General features: G+C 28.7%; 1 protein-coding gene across 2 annotated transcripts in view; it reads left to right on the top strand.

The window, feature by feature from the left end:
• The window catches only part of LOC136075485 (uncharacterized), a 190,598-nt gene that overhangs the window by 163,267 nt on the left and 13,202 nt on the right, over positions 1-14,129 (top strand). For both annotated transcript variants that reach the window (XM_065788837.1, XM_065788838.1), the window contains exon 12: positions 9,406-9,575. In XM_065788837.1, the coding sequence (XP_065644909.1) occupies positions 9,406-9,575 (170 nt within the window). The remainder of the gene's footprint in view (positions 1-9,405; positions 9,576-14,129) is intronic.

Here is a 14,129-nt window from a genome sequence, read left to right as displayed (position 1 = left end):
TTACTATCAATTTTAACATTAAAATGCTGCAAAATATATGCCTCAAACTTTTCTACAAGCATGATGTGTTTCTAGAGAAAAAAACTGTGAAATAAAGTTTTATTTTTTACGGAATTTTTCAATAAAAGCTAAGAAAAAACAATACTCAGGGTTCAAATTAAGCCTATCATAATCACAAATTGTGATAGCTTTTTGCACATTTGTGGTTAGTCTTTTCTTAAAAAAAAATATTTTTGAAATTTGTAATTATGTTTAACTTTTTTTTTTTTGTCTTTCTTAATTTTGGATTTTTTTTCTATAAAATATAAAATATTTTTTTCTGAGGTTTTTATTAGAGATCATTTATTAAGTACATCACGCTAAATTTAACTTTTAAATAGAAGTATAATCATTTGCTCATTTGCGCTTTTCATTCAACATAAAGCGCTTTTGATTTTAAATTACTTTTGATCTCTGCGTGAAAGCCAATATATAAAGATAACACTATAATATACTATACTTTATTCTATTTCTATTTTAATATTCTACTTCTTAAATTTCTAAATTTAAATTTAGTGTGATAATACTGGATAAAATACATCACAGTAAATTTACCTTGAAACTAAATCAAAGCAACCAGTTAAGTTACTACAGTTAAGTTACTCAACTATTAAATATACTTAATATGCTTTAAGACATTTACTTGCTTAAGTTAGCGATATAAATGTTTATATTTATATCTTATATGTTGTTAACACATAATAACTAAAAAATTATTTTAACAAGATGTTTCGAATGGAATATGAAAAATGCAACATTTTTTTTTTAATTTTCATTTTATTTATTACGATATCAAGGTTAAACATTTTGTATAAACTCAAAAGTTGTTCTTAGGAATTTTAATAGAAATCTATTTGATTAAAAGATTTTTAGTCTTCTTATAATTGTAAATTTAAATGAATGAAAACTGCAGAGGTGTCCATAACACCCAGTGGCATCGCAAGGACCATTTTTGAAAATCAAACATCGATCAGATCTAGCATTATATAACATTATGTAACATTTGATTTAGAAGATAGTGCAAGTAAGCAAGAAAGTTTTATTTAAATCGTCTATCCTTGTTTTCTAGACTGGGACATCTTGTTTGAGAAACTAAACTATAATAAAAAATTATCACTTTATATTATTAACACAATATCCTTGTTATCTAACCTAGATTGCAAATTACATCCAACTTATTTGGATGTGATTTGCAATCTAGGTTAGATAAAAAGTTTAAAAGTTCTTCCTTTGCCTTGCTCAATTGTTCAAATAAAATAAAATCATAATCATAAAATATCATATCATAAAATGTCAGTTTTTAGGTCAGTAATACAAAATTTCAGTTTGCAGATCGGTAATACAGTCAGGAATCCACTTTGCTCATCCAAACTCTATTGTTCAGTTATATAAAACAATGGCTATTCCAGCATTAATCTATGGTTATGAGCTTTGTGATTATAAAGACATAGTAATAAAAAAGCTTAATTTAGTTGGAAGAAACACACTTTTTTTTAATAATTCAGAGTCACTCCTAACAAGTCTGCAAGTAACCACTATTAAGTTGTAAGTTACTAGAAAATAAAGAATAGAGTTAAAGAACAAAGAAGTGGTTTAAAAAAAACTTAAAAAGTTGTAGGTTAAATGAGTCAGAAAAACATGAAGATGAGAGAGAGAATTCCAAATTGTTAAAATGCATAAAAAAACTAAGCAAATAAAAGTTTTTAGAGCATAGAGGAACAGATACAGTAACTTTGTTTTCAAAACAATTAGTTTTAATTGAAATGGTTTCAAATCATGATAAGGAGCAATAAAGTATTGAGCATTTTTTTGTCAAAAATCCTGGTTTGTCAAACAAAACAATTTCTAAAGAGTTGCAAATTGCTTTTAGAGCTTTTTTTCACAATTATCTTTGAAACCAACTAACTAATACAATTAAAAGCGTATTAAATGTTTTAATTAATTGATTCTCTATCGAATAGTATATAATTGGAACTCATTAGGTTAACCAGTCTTGAGTAATTATTAATATAATTAGTATATACCTGTATTTCAAATGTAGCAAAAATATAGAGTTAATTAAAATTTAATGACTTAAGTTGAAATATCTCAACGAAATGTTATCCGAGCGATCTAAAATTTGGTGGTTGATTTCTTTCGAACTATATAAACGTTCTTGCAAATTGTAGGTCTGCTAAAAGATAAAGCAAAAAGCCAGCGAGAAATAGCTTGAATGTGCAATGTTTCGCTTAAATGTGAACAAACAACATTAAAAAACCACGAGCTACATAACAATGTCAAAGATTTATCAAGGCTTGGTAGGCTTTTAAAGCTAACTTCAAGAGACCAAAGTTATCTCTATCGAAAGTTAGATAAGACCCTAAAATTTCTTACCCCCAATTTGCTGAAGGGTTCACAAATACACCTGGTAACGTTAGTGTTAGTAGATGGACTGTACGAAGATGCCTAAATAAAAAAGGCTTATATTGCTATGTTGCTGCTCAAAAACCACTTTTGCTTGTCTCAGATCGCCTAAAAAGTGGTGTAGAGAAAGACTTCACTGGTCTGGGAAGACTGGGCCAAAATCATTTGGATTATGACGATGCTTCTCTCATAAAGGAACAGGGTCATACAACATTTATAACTGCAGAATAAACCAGTACAACTGCAGAGTCCTTTGAAAGTAAACTTTTGCCAACAGCCAGTGCTTTTAATGGAAGACAACTACAAAGGATTTTTTAGTACGATGGTGCTATGACTCACACTGCAATCTAGGTTAAAGAGTGACTTGATTGGAAAAACATTACGGTCATGCCTTGGCCAGCTTGTTCTCCAGATATCAATCCCATCAAAAACATTTGGGCTTGGATAGACAAAAGATTGGTCAAAGAGAGCATAGCCAGTGTTGTGCAATTACAGCAGGCGTTAGAAAAGCTTTGGAAAGAATTTCCAAGAGAATTATGTATTGGACTAGTTGAATCTATTCATAGACGTGTTCGTGCATGACGTGGTGCGCATACAAAATACTAAAATGCACCCTGACTCTATATTTTTGCTCTGTTTTTTTTGTTGGTTTTTTTTTTAACAGTTGTATATACTTCTCTTAAAAAATTTCTTAAATTTTTTTTAAGAAATTTTTTATGAGAAAAAAATGATTCTTACGCCAACATATACGTCACTTTTAATTACTTTTGGCTTTCGTCCAACATTTGCGTATTGGATGAAAGGAATTGACGTCCAACATTTGCGTGTTGGAAGTCAAAACCATTAATTTATATACAAATGAATATAATTGATATAATTGTAACCAGGCCTCGTAGCTGCTGAAAGGTACTTTCATCTGTGAACATGACTCTCTCCCACCACTCCCTTGACTTGTCTTTCATCGCACGGCAAAACTTCAATCGCTGGAGGAGTTGTTGTTTCGTGATTAGAGGTTTCTTCGCTGGTCTGCGAGCGACAAGACCAAAGTCACTTGACAGACGTCTCCTAACAGTCCTAGCACTCACTTGAATACCTCTGTCACTAGCTAGGCTTGCAACGCGTGCAGAAGAAGTATGCGGACTAGACACAACAATGCTCTTCAAATAACGATCATCACGATGATTTGTTTTCGTACTCCCTTGCAGTTGGAATGTCGTGAAACACCTCCAGATCTTAAAACATTCTCAACGGCACCTCTAAAAATCTTCAGTTTCTTTGCAATATCACGCTGAGAATAACGCTCAGCATTCAATGTTACAATTTGCCCCTTGACAAAATCATTAATATCTGGCTTTTTCCCACTATCACACTAAAATAAGCAATAACAACATTATAGCTTTTCAGCAAGAAATCATGAGATTTAATTAAATACTAAGCCAAACACATGTATAATATGCATAACATAAATAATAATGACGTCATATATAAACAAACCGAACGGCATGACGTTGTTCTTACTTTTTTATACATATTTCATTTTACAGCAAAATCATCAAGTGGCTTTAATTCAATGGCCACTAGTGTATATATATATGTATATATATATATTAGTGCTGAGCACAAAATCCGGGTCAATCCATATCCGGATTACCGATCCAGATTAATCCGGATTGAAACAAAAGTAACAATCCGTTTAATCCGGATTAAAATACCAAATCCGGATTATGATATAAATCCGGTTTATTCAAAAAAAAAAATACTTGGAAAAATTAAACAATAAAATTTAAAAAACTCAACACTAATAAAAACATTTGGTGAAAATTTAAAGTATTTACATTCACAAAATTTTTACTGTTGTAATAAATATTAAATGTATTATGTATAATGTATAAGTATAACAATATTATGTGCTCATTAGCCTGAATTTCTACAGTTCTTTAAATATACTAAGATTTAATAACCAACCTTCTATCAAATGTTATAACAAACAAGTTTTCAACTTCATACTTTAATACATTTTTGATGTTTATAGTTTAAAATTTTAAACCTAAATTTGGTATCACAATTTAGTCTTGATATATAGTATATACATACTACATAATATTTTTACTTTATATTTTTGGTTATTTTTTTATTTCACTATTATTTTTTTTTAATTTTGTTACTAGTTGTAGAATACAACTTGGGAGTTGGGTTTGGGACCTCCTAATAATTTTGATTAAAAACCCATGTTATATATTATCTATATTACAAGATGGGACATACATATACTTTTTAAAAATAACTTGAAAAAATGAAAAAAATATATTAATTGATTAGAAAAATTAATAAAATAAACTTTAACACCTTTGACTTTTTATTTTAAAACCACATGAGGTTAGATTTGGCTATGAATTGCATACAAATACGCACATAACATCTCCTTTTTTTATTAATAAAAATAGTAAATACCTACTTGCTACTTTCTAATTCCTAGTTCCTACCTCATAGGTGGGTATCTAATAATAAATTGTGAAAAACTCGAAAACCCTGGTGTATTTGCTATTAGGGGTCTTATATTGAGTCAATTGTCAATAGATCTGAGATCGTAATTCGAATTATTTAGGTTGATACTTGATAATAATGAAAAAATAGCTGATTATCTCAAAAACAATGAAGCCGGATTGGATTCGAAATCCGAATCAACGTATTGAATCCGAAATCTGAATCGACGGATTGGATCCGTGAATCCGGATAAAACGGATTGATCCGAAATTCGGATTAAATAATTGTAATCCGTAATCCGGATTGGTCAAAATAATGCTCAGCACTAATATATATATATATATATATATATATATATATATATATATATATATATATATATATATATATATATATATATATATATATATATACATATATATATATATATATATATATATATATATATATATATATATATATATATATATATATATATATATATATATATATATATATATGTATATATATATATATATATATATATATATATATATATATATATATATATATATATATATATATGTTTGTAATATATTGATGAAGTTGTGCAGAACCAGACACCTCCATGCTGACAAATATTGGACTCACAATGTGTCTAAAATTATACTGTTAGTGCATCGAACCGACTTTTGAATGTGTTGGTTGGAGTTAACAATGCTTGATGGTAAAGTATTCCATATGTTGACTACGCAATTTGTGAAGAACTTTTCTATTTCGACACAGTTCTTGACTAATGGCTTAGCAAGTCTTAAGCTATTGCCATGCGTTTGCGCATAGACTTGAGGCACAATAAATTCAATTTTCTCAACACCATGCGCAATCTTATATTGTTGAATTAAATCATTTCTAACTCGTCTCTTCTAGTTTGGTTAGGCCTAGAATTGTAAGCCTTTCTTCATATGATTTATATTTGATGTCTGTGATCAGCTTTGTCACATGTTTTTGAATGCATTTGAGAGCCTTGATGTCTTCCTTCAGATGTGGTGACCACAATTGGATGGCAAATTCAAGGTGTTGTCTAACATACGATTTTTAAAAGACTTTCCAAAATATGAGACTTCTGCTTCTGAAGGATTTCTTAAGCCGACCAAGTACCTGGTTTGCTCTTGCAGCCGCTGCTTCAACTTCTGAAACAAGAACACCTAAATCTCGTTCAACTGAAGTCGTACCCAGTTCTTGTCTTATTCCCATCTGATCTGTCATTGTGTAGACGTAGACTGATTTATTTGAGCGACCTATGTTGCATTTGTCCAAATTGTAAAACATTAGCCGCTTTTTGGACTATTCTACTGCTTTACCAATGTCTAGCTGGAGACGTGCTTTGTCCTCCTCTGTTTTGATTACACCTAGTATTTGATGTCGTCGGCATATATCTTGATGTGGTTAGCTATGTTGTCTGGTAGGTCATTTAGGTAAAAAATTATGCTTAGGTAAAAAATTGTGTTGAGCTTTTGTGAACAGACCATTATAGCAGTGCTTCATGATTCGCTCATGAATGAAGCTCTCCATTATCTTTCATGGTACTGGTGTTGGTAATATTGGTCTGTAGTTTAGCGCTTTCTTCTGCTACTGGTCTTGAAGATTGGTGTTATAATTGACAGTTTCTATAGATTGGGTACTTTGTCTTCGAAGAGAAACTTGTGGTAAATCATTGCTAATGGTACGGAGATTGCAGCAGCGCAATTGCAAGGTACACAAGGGTGCGTTCCGTCATACCCTTTAGATTTTGTTTTGATTAGTTTTTCAAGCTTTTGTGTACAGCTGCATGCGTGATTGTAGCTTCATTTAAATTACACTTTGCTCAGGTTCCATCTCTGAAATTTGGCATTTGATCTAGAGGCTCACCAACAAATGCAGACTGAATTTATTAAGTAAATGTGAAATTTCTTGCATACTTGTAGTTTTTCCTGCATTGTTTTCGAGGAATTTCACTATTTCATTTTCCATTTGCTTATGCTTAACTTGGTTATGAAGTTGTTTAGGGTCATAGTTGAAATGTGCTGCAATCTCCCTCTTATAGTCAACTGTTGCTGCTTTTACCACCTTGCTGAGTCTTTTACATGCTGCTTTGTGCTCCTTACGAATTTCCTCATGCGTCCATCTGCCGGCTGCTAAGTATTTGCGCCATAGTGCTCTCTTCTCCCTCACAGCTACTTCGACTTCAGGAGTGTTCCATGGTTCTTTTTTACTCTTGAAAGGTAATGTAGTTAATGCCCGTATGTGGACTTCAATTGAATTTCAATTCATTAATTTTTTCTATTAGTAATTTATAGTTGTCGTTAGCTGAAAAATGATTGAAGATACTTGTCTAATCGATAGCTATTATTCATGCTAAGATAGCATCATAGTTGGCTCTAGTTCACATATATCTTTTTTTGTTGTTTTCTGTTGTTCAGTCATTGTTCGTTACAAATGAACCAATGATAAAGCAAATTGATTCACCTGCTGGTGTGTGGCCTAGTGAGTCGCCTTTATGAAGTTTGATAATTCGGTCTGGTTTGTCTGTGATAAGCAAGTCAAGTGTGCTTCTTGGCTCTTTTTCTCTATTTCTTCTATAAGTATGAAACGTTACCATTTGTGTAAGGAAGTTCATGTTTAGATATTGTTGAAATAACATATCACTTTGATGCTCATTTTGTACGTGGGCAACTTATATAAATATATATATATATATATATATATATATATATATATATATATATATATATATACATATATATATACAAATATATATATATATATATATATATATATATATATATATATATATATATATATATATATATATATATATATATATATATATATATATATATATATATATATATATATATATATCAGGCCTTGTTAAGAAGCATTACACAGCTCGCATTTTGCCAGCGAGAAGGCGATTTGCCTATGCGTTCAGCAATTTTGCATTATGTAAAAACTTTTATCTTTAAGAATATTTAAATTATCTTTTGATATCGTTTACGTGACATTCAGAAGAAATAAAGTTGAAAGTATATATATATATATATATATATATATATATATATATATATATATATATATATATGTATGTATTGTTGTTTTGATTAAATGATAATAAACAATATTCCATGAACCCTGGATCTCTTGCTTCTAAAGCAAGCGCTCAAACCACTGTGCCATGGTTGCATACTATCTATTACTAATCACCAGTGTCAAATTGGGAAAGAAGGAATCAGTTTAAATATCTGCACTTAGAAATCTGACTCATTTGCCTAATAGAGTAGTATTTTTATAATTTAGGTTTTTCATATTTTTCGATGAGACGTAATTTACTATGCATTGTATACTTTAAACATCTAAAAATTTTCCACTTGACTATATGAATTAAGTTAGCTTCTTTTAGCTTCCATACCTGCTTTGAGAGCTCAATTTGATATTTGTATTTAGATTGTATTTATGATTTAATGCGATAAAGATAAGCATATCTTAATTTAAAAAGAGTCTTACTAATACTAATGTATCTTTTTTCATAAGGAGAGTTTAGCATGATTAGCAGAGGTTACAGTTGATTGACATACAATGTTGCAATGTTAAACATTTATTGAACAACAGAGATTTTAAACTGATTGTAGTTTTCTTGATTAGGGTTTGTATTGTTGCTTAAAATGTTATTTGTTGTGTGAATTTATAGTATTACACTTAGCATACAACTGTAGCTAACTTGGCTGGGCTCTTGTTAAAATTTTTATGCAGCTTTTATTGTTAGGAAAGTAGCAAATATATCAAATATATCAAATATTAGTAAATATTAGTAAATATTAGCAAATATATCAAATATTAGCAAATATATCAAATATTAGCAAATATATCAAATAATAGCAAATATATCAAATATTAGTAGCAAATATATCAAATATATCAGTCTCAAAAAGCATTTTCTCACATTGGTGCTAATTCTTGTACTAAAAATGATATTATGTGTTTGACTCTTTGTTTGCCTTGATATTGCTTTAGAACAGATTACATTTATAACTAGACTTTAATAAAATTTCATTAAATTGAGCGACAATATTTTGAAATATTTCTTTGTTAGAAGAATTTGCACACAATCTTATCTCAACCAAGTGCAGTATTTGTTTAAGTCATCCTTGGAGAATGATAAGGATTTTTTTATTTTTGTTAATTGTTGTTTTTAGTTAATTGTTGCAAATCAACTTGCCCATGTAAAATGATGATAAATTTTTAAACTATAAAATAAATAAAGTAGTATGTTTTGATGTTTCAGTATTTTTATTAATTATAAATTATTATAAAGTTTTTAAAATTAACTAATGCAGTATTTTTGGTGTTTTAGTACTTTTAATTTTAAATTTTTTATAAAGCTTTACAAATTAAAGAAAGCAGTATGTTTTGATTTTTTTCCAATTATAACATGTATATTTTTTTAAAACATATTTATTTTAGTTGCGGAATTTGTAGATATCAAAGGACCAATTACATTAGGAAACATTTGTGACGAAAGTACACAAGTTGTAGAACTTTCAGGAATTACTCAAATAGGTCCTTTAAAAAATGAAATTAAAATTTGCTCAAGGAAAAATTTTGCTGGATGGTGTGATTATATTGATAACAAAGTAGGTTATTTTATTTAATACTTTATGTTTAAAATTTACAATGAAATCTTAGATTTAGCAAATATCAAATTTATAATAGCGTAACTTTAGCGAGTTTACATAAATAAATACTTTTTATTCAAAATTTTTAATCAATGAATCAAGTTATGGATAATATTGTTTGATAACCATTAATATAAAAATATTTTATGCTTATTGGGTGTAATTGCCAAAAATGTTTTCAAAACATATGCATATATAAATATATATATATATATATATATATATATATATATATATATATATATATATATATATATATATATATATATATATATATATATATATATATATATATATATATATTAATATATATATATATATAATCTAGAGACAAAATGATTATTAAAATAAAAATGTATAGATATTTAGAAGTTTTTTGTATAAAAGTTTAGCAGTCTAAAACTAAACTGATGATAGCTCTAATTTACCAGAATAAGCATCATGGTTTATTGCTTCTAAACTCATACTTGGTATAACATAAAACCCCCTGGTCATTTTTTTATCAATACTCTTGCAGGGACTAATTAATTTTGCATTTAAATTGAAACAACTACAAAGACAAGTTATTATGGGGAAGGTGAACATTGTTTACATAGTAGATGTACTGCATTATAATGCATACTGCATTATAATGTGTACTGCATTATAATCCAGTACATCTACATATTATAAAGATTTTTTTATTTAAATAAAACCTTTTTTTTTCTATTTAAAGTCTGGATAATTAAAAAATGATTTTTTTTTTACATGTTTGAAACATATGAAAAAGAAATTCTGCCAATTATTAGCATATCTTAAGTGAGGTCATTCATATAAAAGGTAACAAAAAGTTGTTTTTCAATTTGCAGTTTTTTCAAATATTTAAAATTACAAATATGGCATCAGTATGATATTATGCAATAAAAAGATTGTTAGCCATATAATTCAAAACTTTGCTATTGGCTGAAAATTTTTATGTCAAAAAAATAAAAGTTTTAATAAAATAGTTGCTAATCATCATTCCAAAAAAAATGTGAAAAAGTTTATTATGACATGTCATAATAAACTTTTGAAATACAATTTATATTCAAAAATAGTGTTCTTTACTGCTTTTAAAATAAGATTTTAAACCATTTAGAATATGTCTTATGAAGCAAAATGTATATTATGATACCTAAGACATTGTCATTTCATACAAACTAAAATAAACTATGATGAAAAATCAACTAAAGTGTAAATGCAGACGCCCCTTCAGTAGAATAAACCTAAACCTAATATATTTTAGTATCAATCCCAAATAATTTCTAATTGTATATACTCTAATGAGTATCTAATTGTAATCTTTCAACTGGCTGTCATGACTTTTGAGAATTAGTCCATAAAATCTTGGACATATTAATGAAAGGTTTATATAAAGTTCTCATAAGTAATACTAGACTAAAAAATATTTTCATTTTAAAACTGTAACACATTTAAATATTATTTGCATTTTTTGATTTATGATCAAGTTTTATAGCTAAACCTAAAGAAAAGTCAAACACAGTTCAATAAAATCAAAAGAAGAAGGATTTTTCTGCATCATCTTTATTCTTAGTCCCTCAACCTCAATAATGATCAGTAAAAATATTAATATCAGCATGTTTCCATGGTAATAAAAGTTTAATTTCTTGTTGGCCTTGACCTGCTAAATCACTGCAATTTACATTGTTATTTTTGCTTTAAATAAAATTTTAATCTACATTAAAAAATCTTTTAGCATTAAGTTATAAAAAGTAGAAAAATGCTATATAAAAAGAAGAAATGGTTAACATGTAAAATTGATATCCCCTTACTTTTAGAGGTTTATTCTTTACACCGCAAATCACATCATGTCAAAAAAGTTATTACTGACCTTCACGCCAAAGGCACAGAAATAATTATTCCTATTTAAACCTTTTCAGTTGTTATTTTCAGGTTTAATTCTAGTAAATTTTTTGCTATTATTATAAAATGTTTCCTTTTTTAATGTATTTTGCTTTTCACATACCTTCGCTTAACTGCATCTTTTTTTTATTCTCATTTAAGCTTTCTTTCATAAAATATTATATATAAACTATAAAAATTTGCCCCTTTTATCATCATTTTTATTATATGATATTTCTCGTCAAATTTTAAATTTTGAGCATTGAAGATTTTTTATAATAATTTTTCAAGAAGTTTGTACAAGTTAATTTATCTCTCAAGTTTGACTTGAATTAATTTCAGTCATTTTAACTAAAAAATGCTTCTAGCTGATGTGGTGTTGCTTATACACTATTTTTAAACTTATTACAAGCTTAAAAGTATGTATGCATATATCTATATATCTATATATATATCTATATATATATATATATATATATATATATATATATATATATATATATATATATATATATATATATATATATATATATCTATATATATATATATATATATACATACATACATGAGCGTAGAGTACTCAAATTTTCAAGGGGGGCAAAAAGTGAAAGGTTTGATTTTTTTTGAGCAATGTATATCTACTGCCCATTTTTGTTTTGTTTTTTTGTTTTTAAATAGAAATAAAAAATAACAACTTTTGATTTTGGTTAACTAGCATCAAGAAATTAAAGTAAAACAAGTAGAGATGGAATTTTACTTGGTTTCCAAATAAAACATTCTATGGCATGTTTTGTTTTTTTCAACAAACATCTCACAAAAAATTCATTACAAGACTCCTTGTAATTTCTTTATGGGTATTTATTATAGAAACAGCGTTTAGCCTTTCCTGGCTCATGGTCAATCAAAGAAAAGTTGTTAGTCTACGCAGACTTCTAAATGATCGTTCTGCTGTACAAGTTGACACTGGCTGGACTAGAATTATTTTAATAAAACAGACGATATCCGAGGCAATGCTTCTCAATCTAATTTGTTCTTTAGCACGGATGAAATCTTGAGCTGATTGAAAATCTTCTTGTAGAGGTTTTTTATGTAGTCGATATAGTGTCATTCAGTGTTATTTGATCCAATCACAAGCTCTTTAACTCTTGTTAAATGACAAGTGGTTTCAGTTAATTCAAATCTATTGGTGAGGCCGACTAAAACTTCATCTAAACGAGTAAAGTATAACTGCTTGTAGATCTCATTTGGGTCCTTTGGCTGGTAATAAGTATCTCTGAGGCCGAATTCAAATCTTGCAGGTACTTTCCTCTTCATAGACAGAGCCGGTTTGTCTAAATGCATCGTTAGCAGATTCAGTTGCTGCATCGAAAAGTGTTTTGAAACGTGACTCAGTACGCAAAGATCTTAAAATTTGTTTCAGGGTCTGAAAGATGGATTTAGCCTTACTAAAGTTAAGTTGGCTTCTCTGAAGTTGAATGCTTGAATTTTCTTGGATGGTAAAAATGATTCGAAGAAATTCCAATTTAAAAAAGGTGTCAAAAACCTGAAAAGAAGACGAAAAGGCCATAGCTTCCACTCTGCATTTGGTAAAGTCAAGGGTTGGTGGTAAGGTTTTCCAGCTAAACCAGAAGTGATCTGTAATTACTGGTAATAGATACCAGAGATAGCTTGCGCATTATCCTACTGGTTGTGCAAAAAGGTCTAAATAATGTTTCATTTTGGTTTCCATCTTTGCTTTCATTTTGGTCTTGAAAATCAAGCAAACCTCTTCGGTGAGCCTCTGGTAAAAGCGATAAACTTTTGAATGAGTGACATGATATTTTCTATATCAGATAAGTTTTTTATTTCATCTTGTATGACCAAATTTAAATTGTGAGCTCCGCAATGAACATAAACTGTCCCCAACAGTTCTCGAGCCTTAAGTTGAAATGAAAAAGAACGTCTTTCATAATCAAAAATAGATCCTTGCTTTTAATTGTGGCTGTCTCATAAAATCCACAAAAATCTTTACATCTTTCTTCCAAAAATCCTTCAAAAATCTTGGACGATGAGTTCCTAATTTGGAACTCATCGTCCACAGTACGGAAGGATATCAGTACCTATACAATTTAAAAGTTCATAAAAATTGTTAAAGGAAAATACAAGGTTCAATGAATTGTTGCTTTGGCTAATAATACCTGCTCTTTTCTTGTGTTATCAGACATTTTATCCATCATGAATCCAAAGAAATCCCTTATTTTTTTATTGTGTTTGATAATTCACGTTGGATAACTAACGAAATATCCAACAAAATTTCATTTGTGACATCTGGAAATATCCACTTGTAATTCTCTGGTTGATTCATCCATTTTTTCAAAACCAGTACATCCATAGACCTCAGTTCTAACAGCTGGAAAAGATTTAAAGACTCTTTTTCTTGCCTCTGATGGCTAAGTCTTGACAGCCAAGAAAAATCAGACTAGAAAAAATATAGTTGAGAGCTTTTCTTGCGTCTTTCATATCTTGTAGATGTTGAAAAGAAAGTTTACTGGTAACTGTAGAATTTGACATGCTTGTCTAAATCATTCCGTTAGTGGCTCGGTGAAAATGGCTAGCTTCCTGATGGCGAAACTTCTCATGAGCTTTCTTCCA

This window comes from Hydra vulgaris, chromosome 01, assembly GCF_038396675.1.
Source record: "Hydra vulgaris chromosome 01, alternate assembly HydraT2T_AEP".
Classification (NCBI taxonomy): domain Eukaryota; kingdom Metazoa; phylum Cnidaria; class Hydrozoa; order Anthoathecata; family Hydridae; genus Hydra; species Hydra vulgaris.
This window is presented reverse-complemented; position numbering and strand designations above follow the sequence as displayed.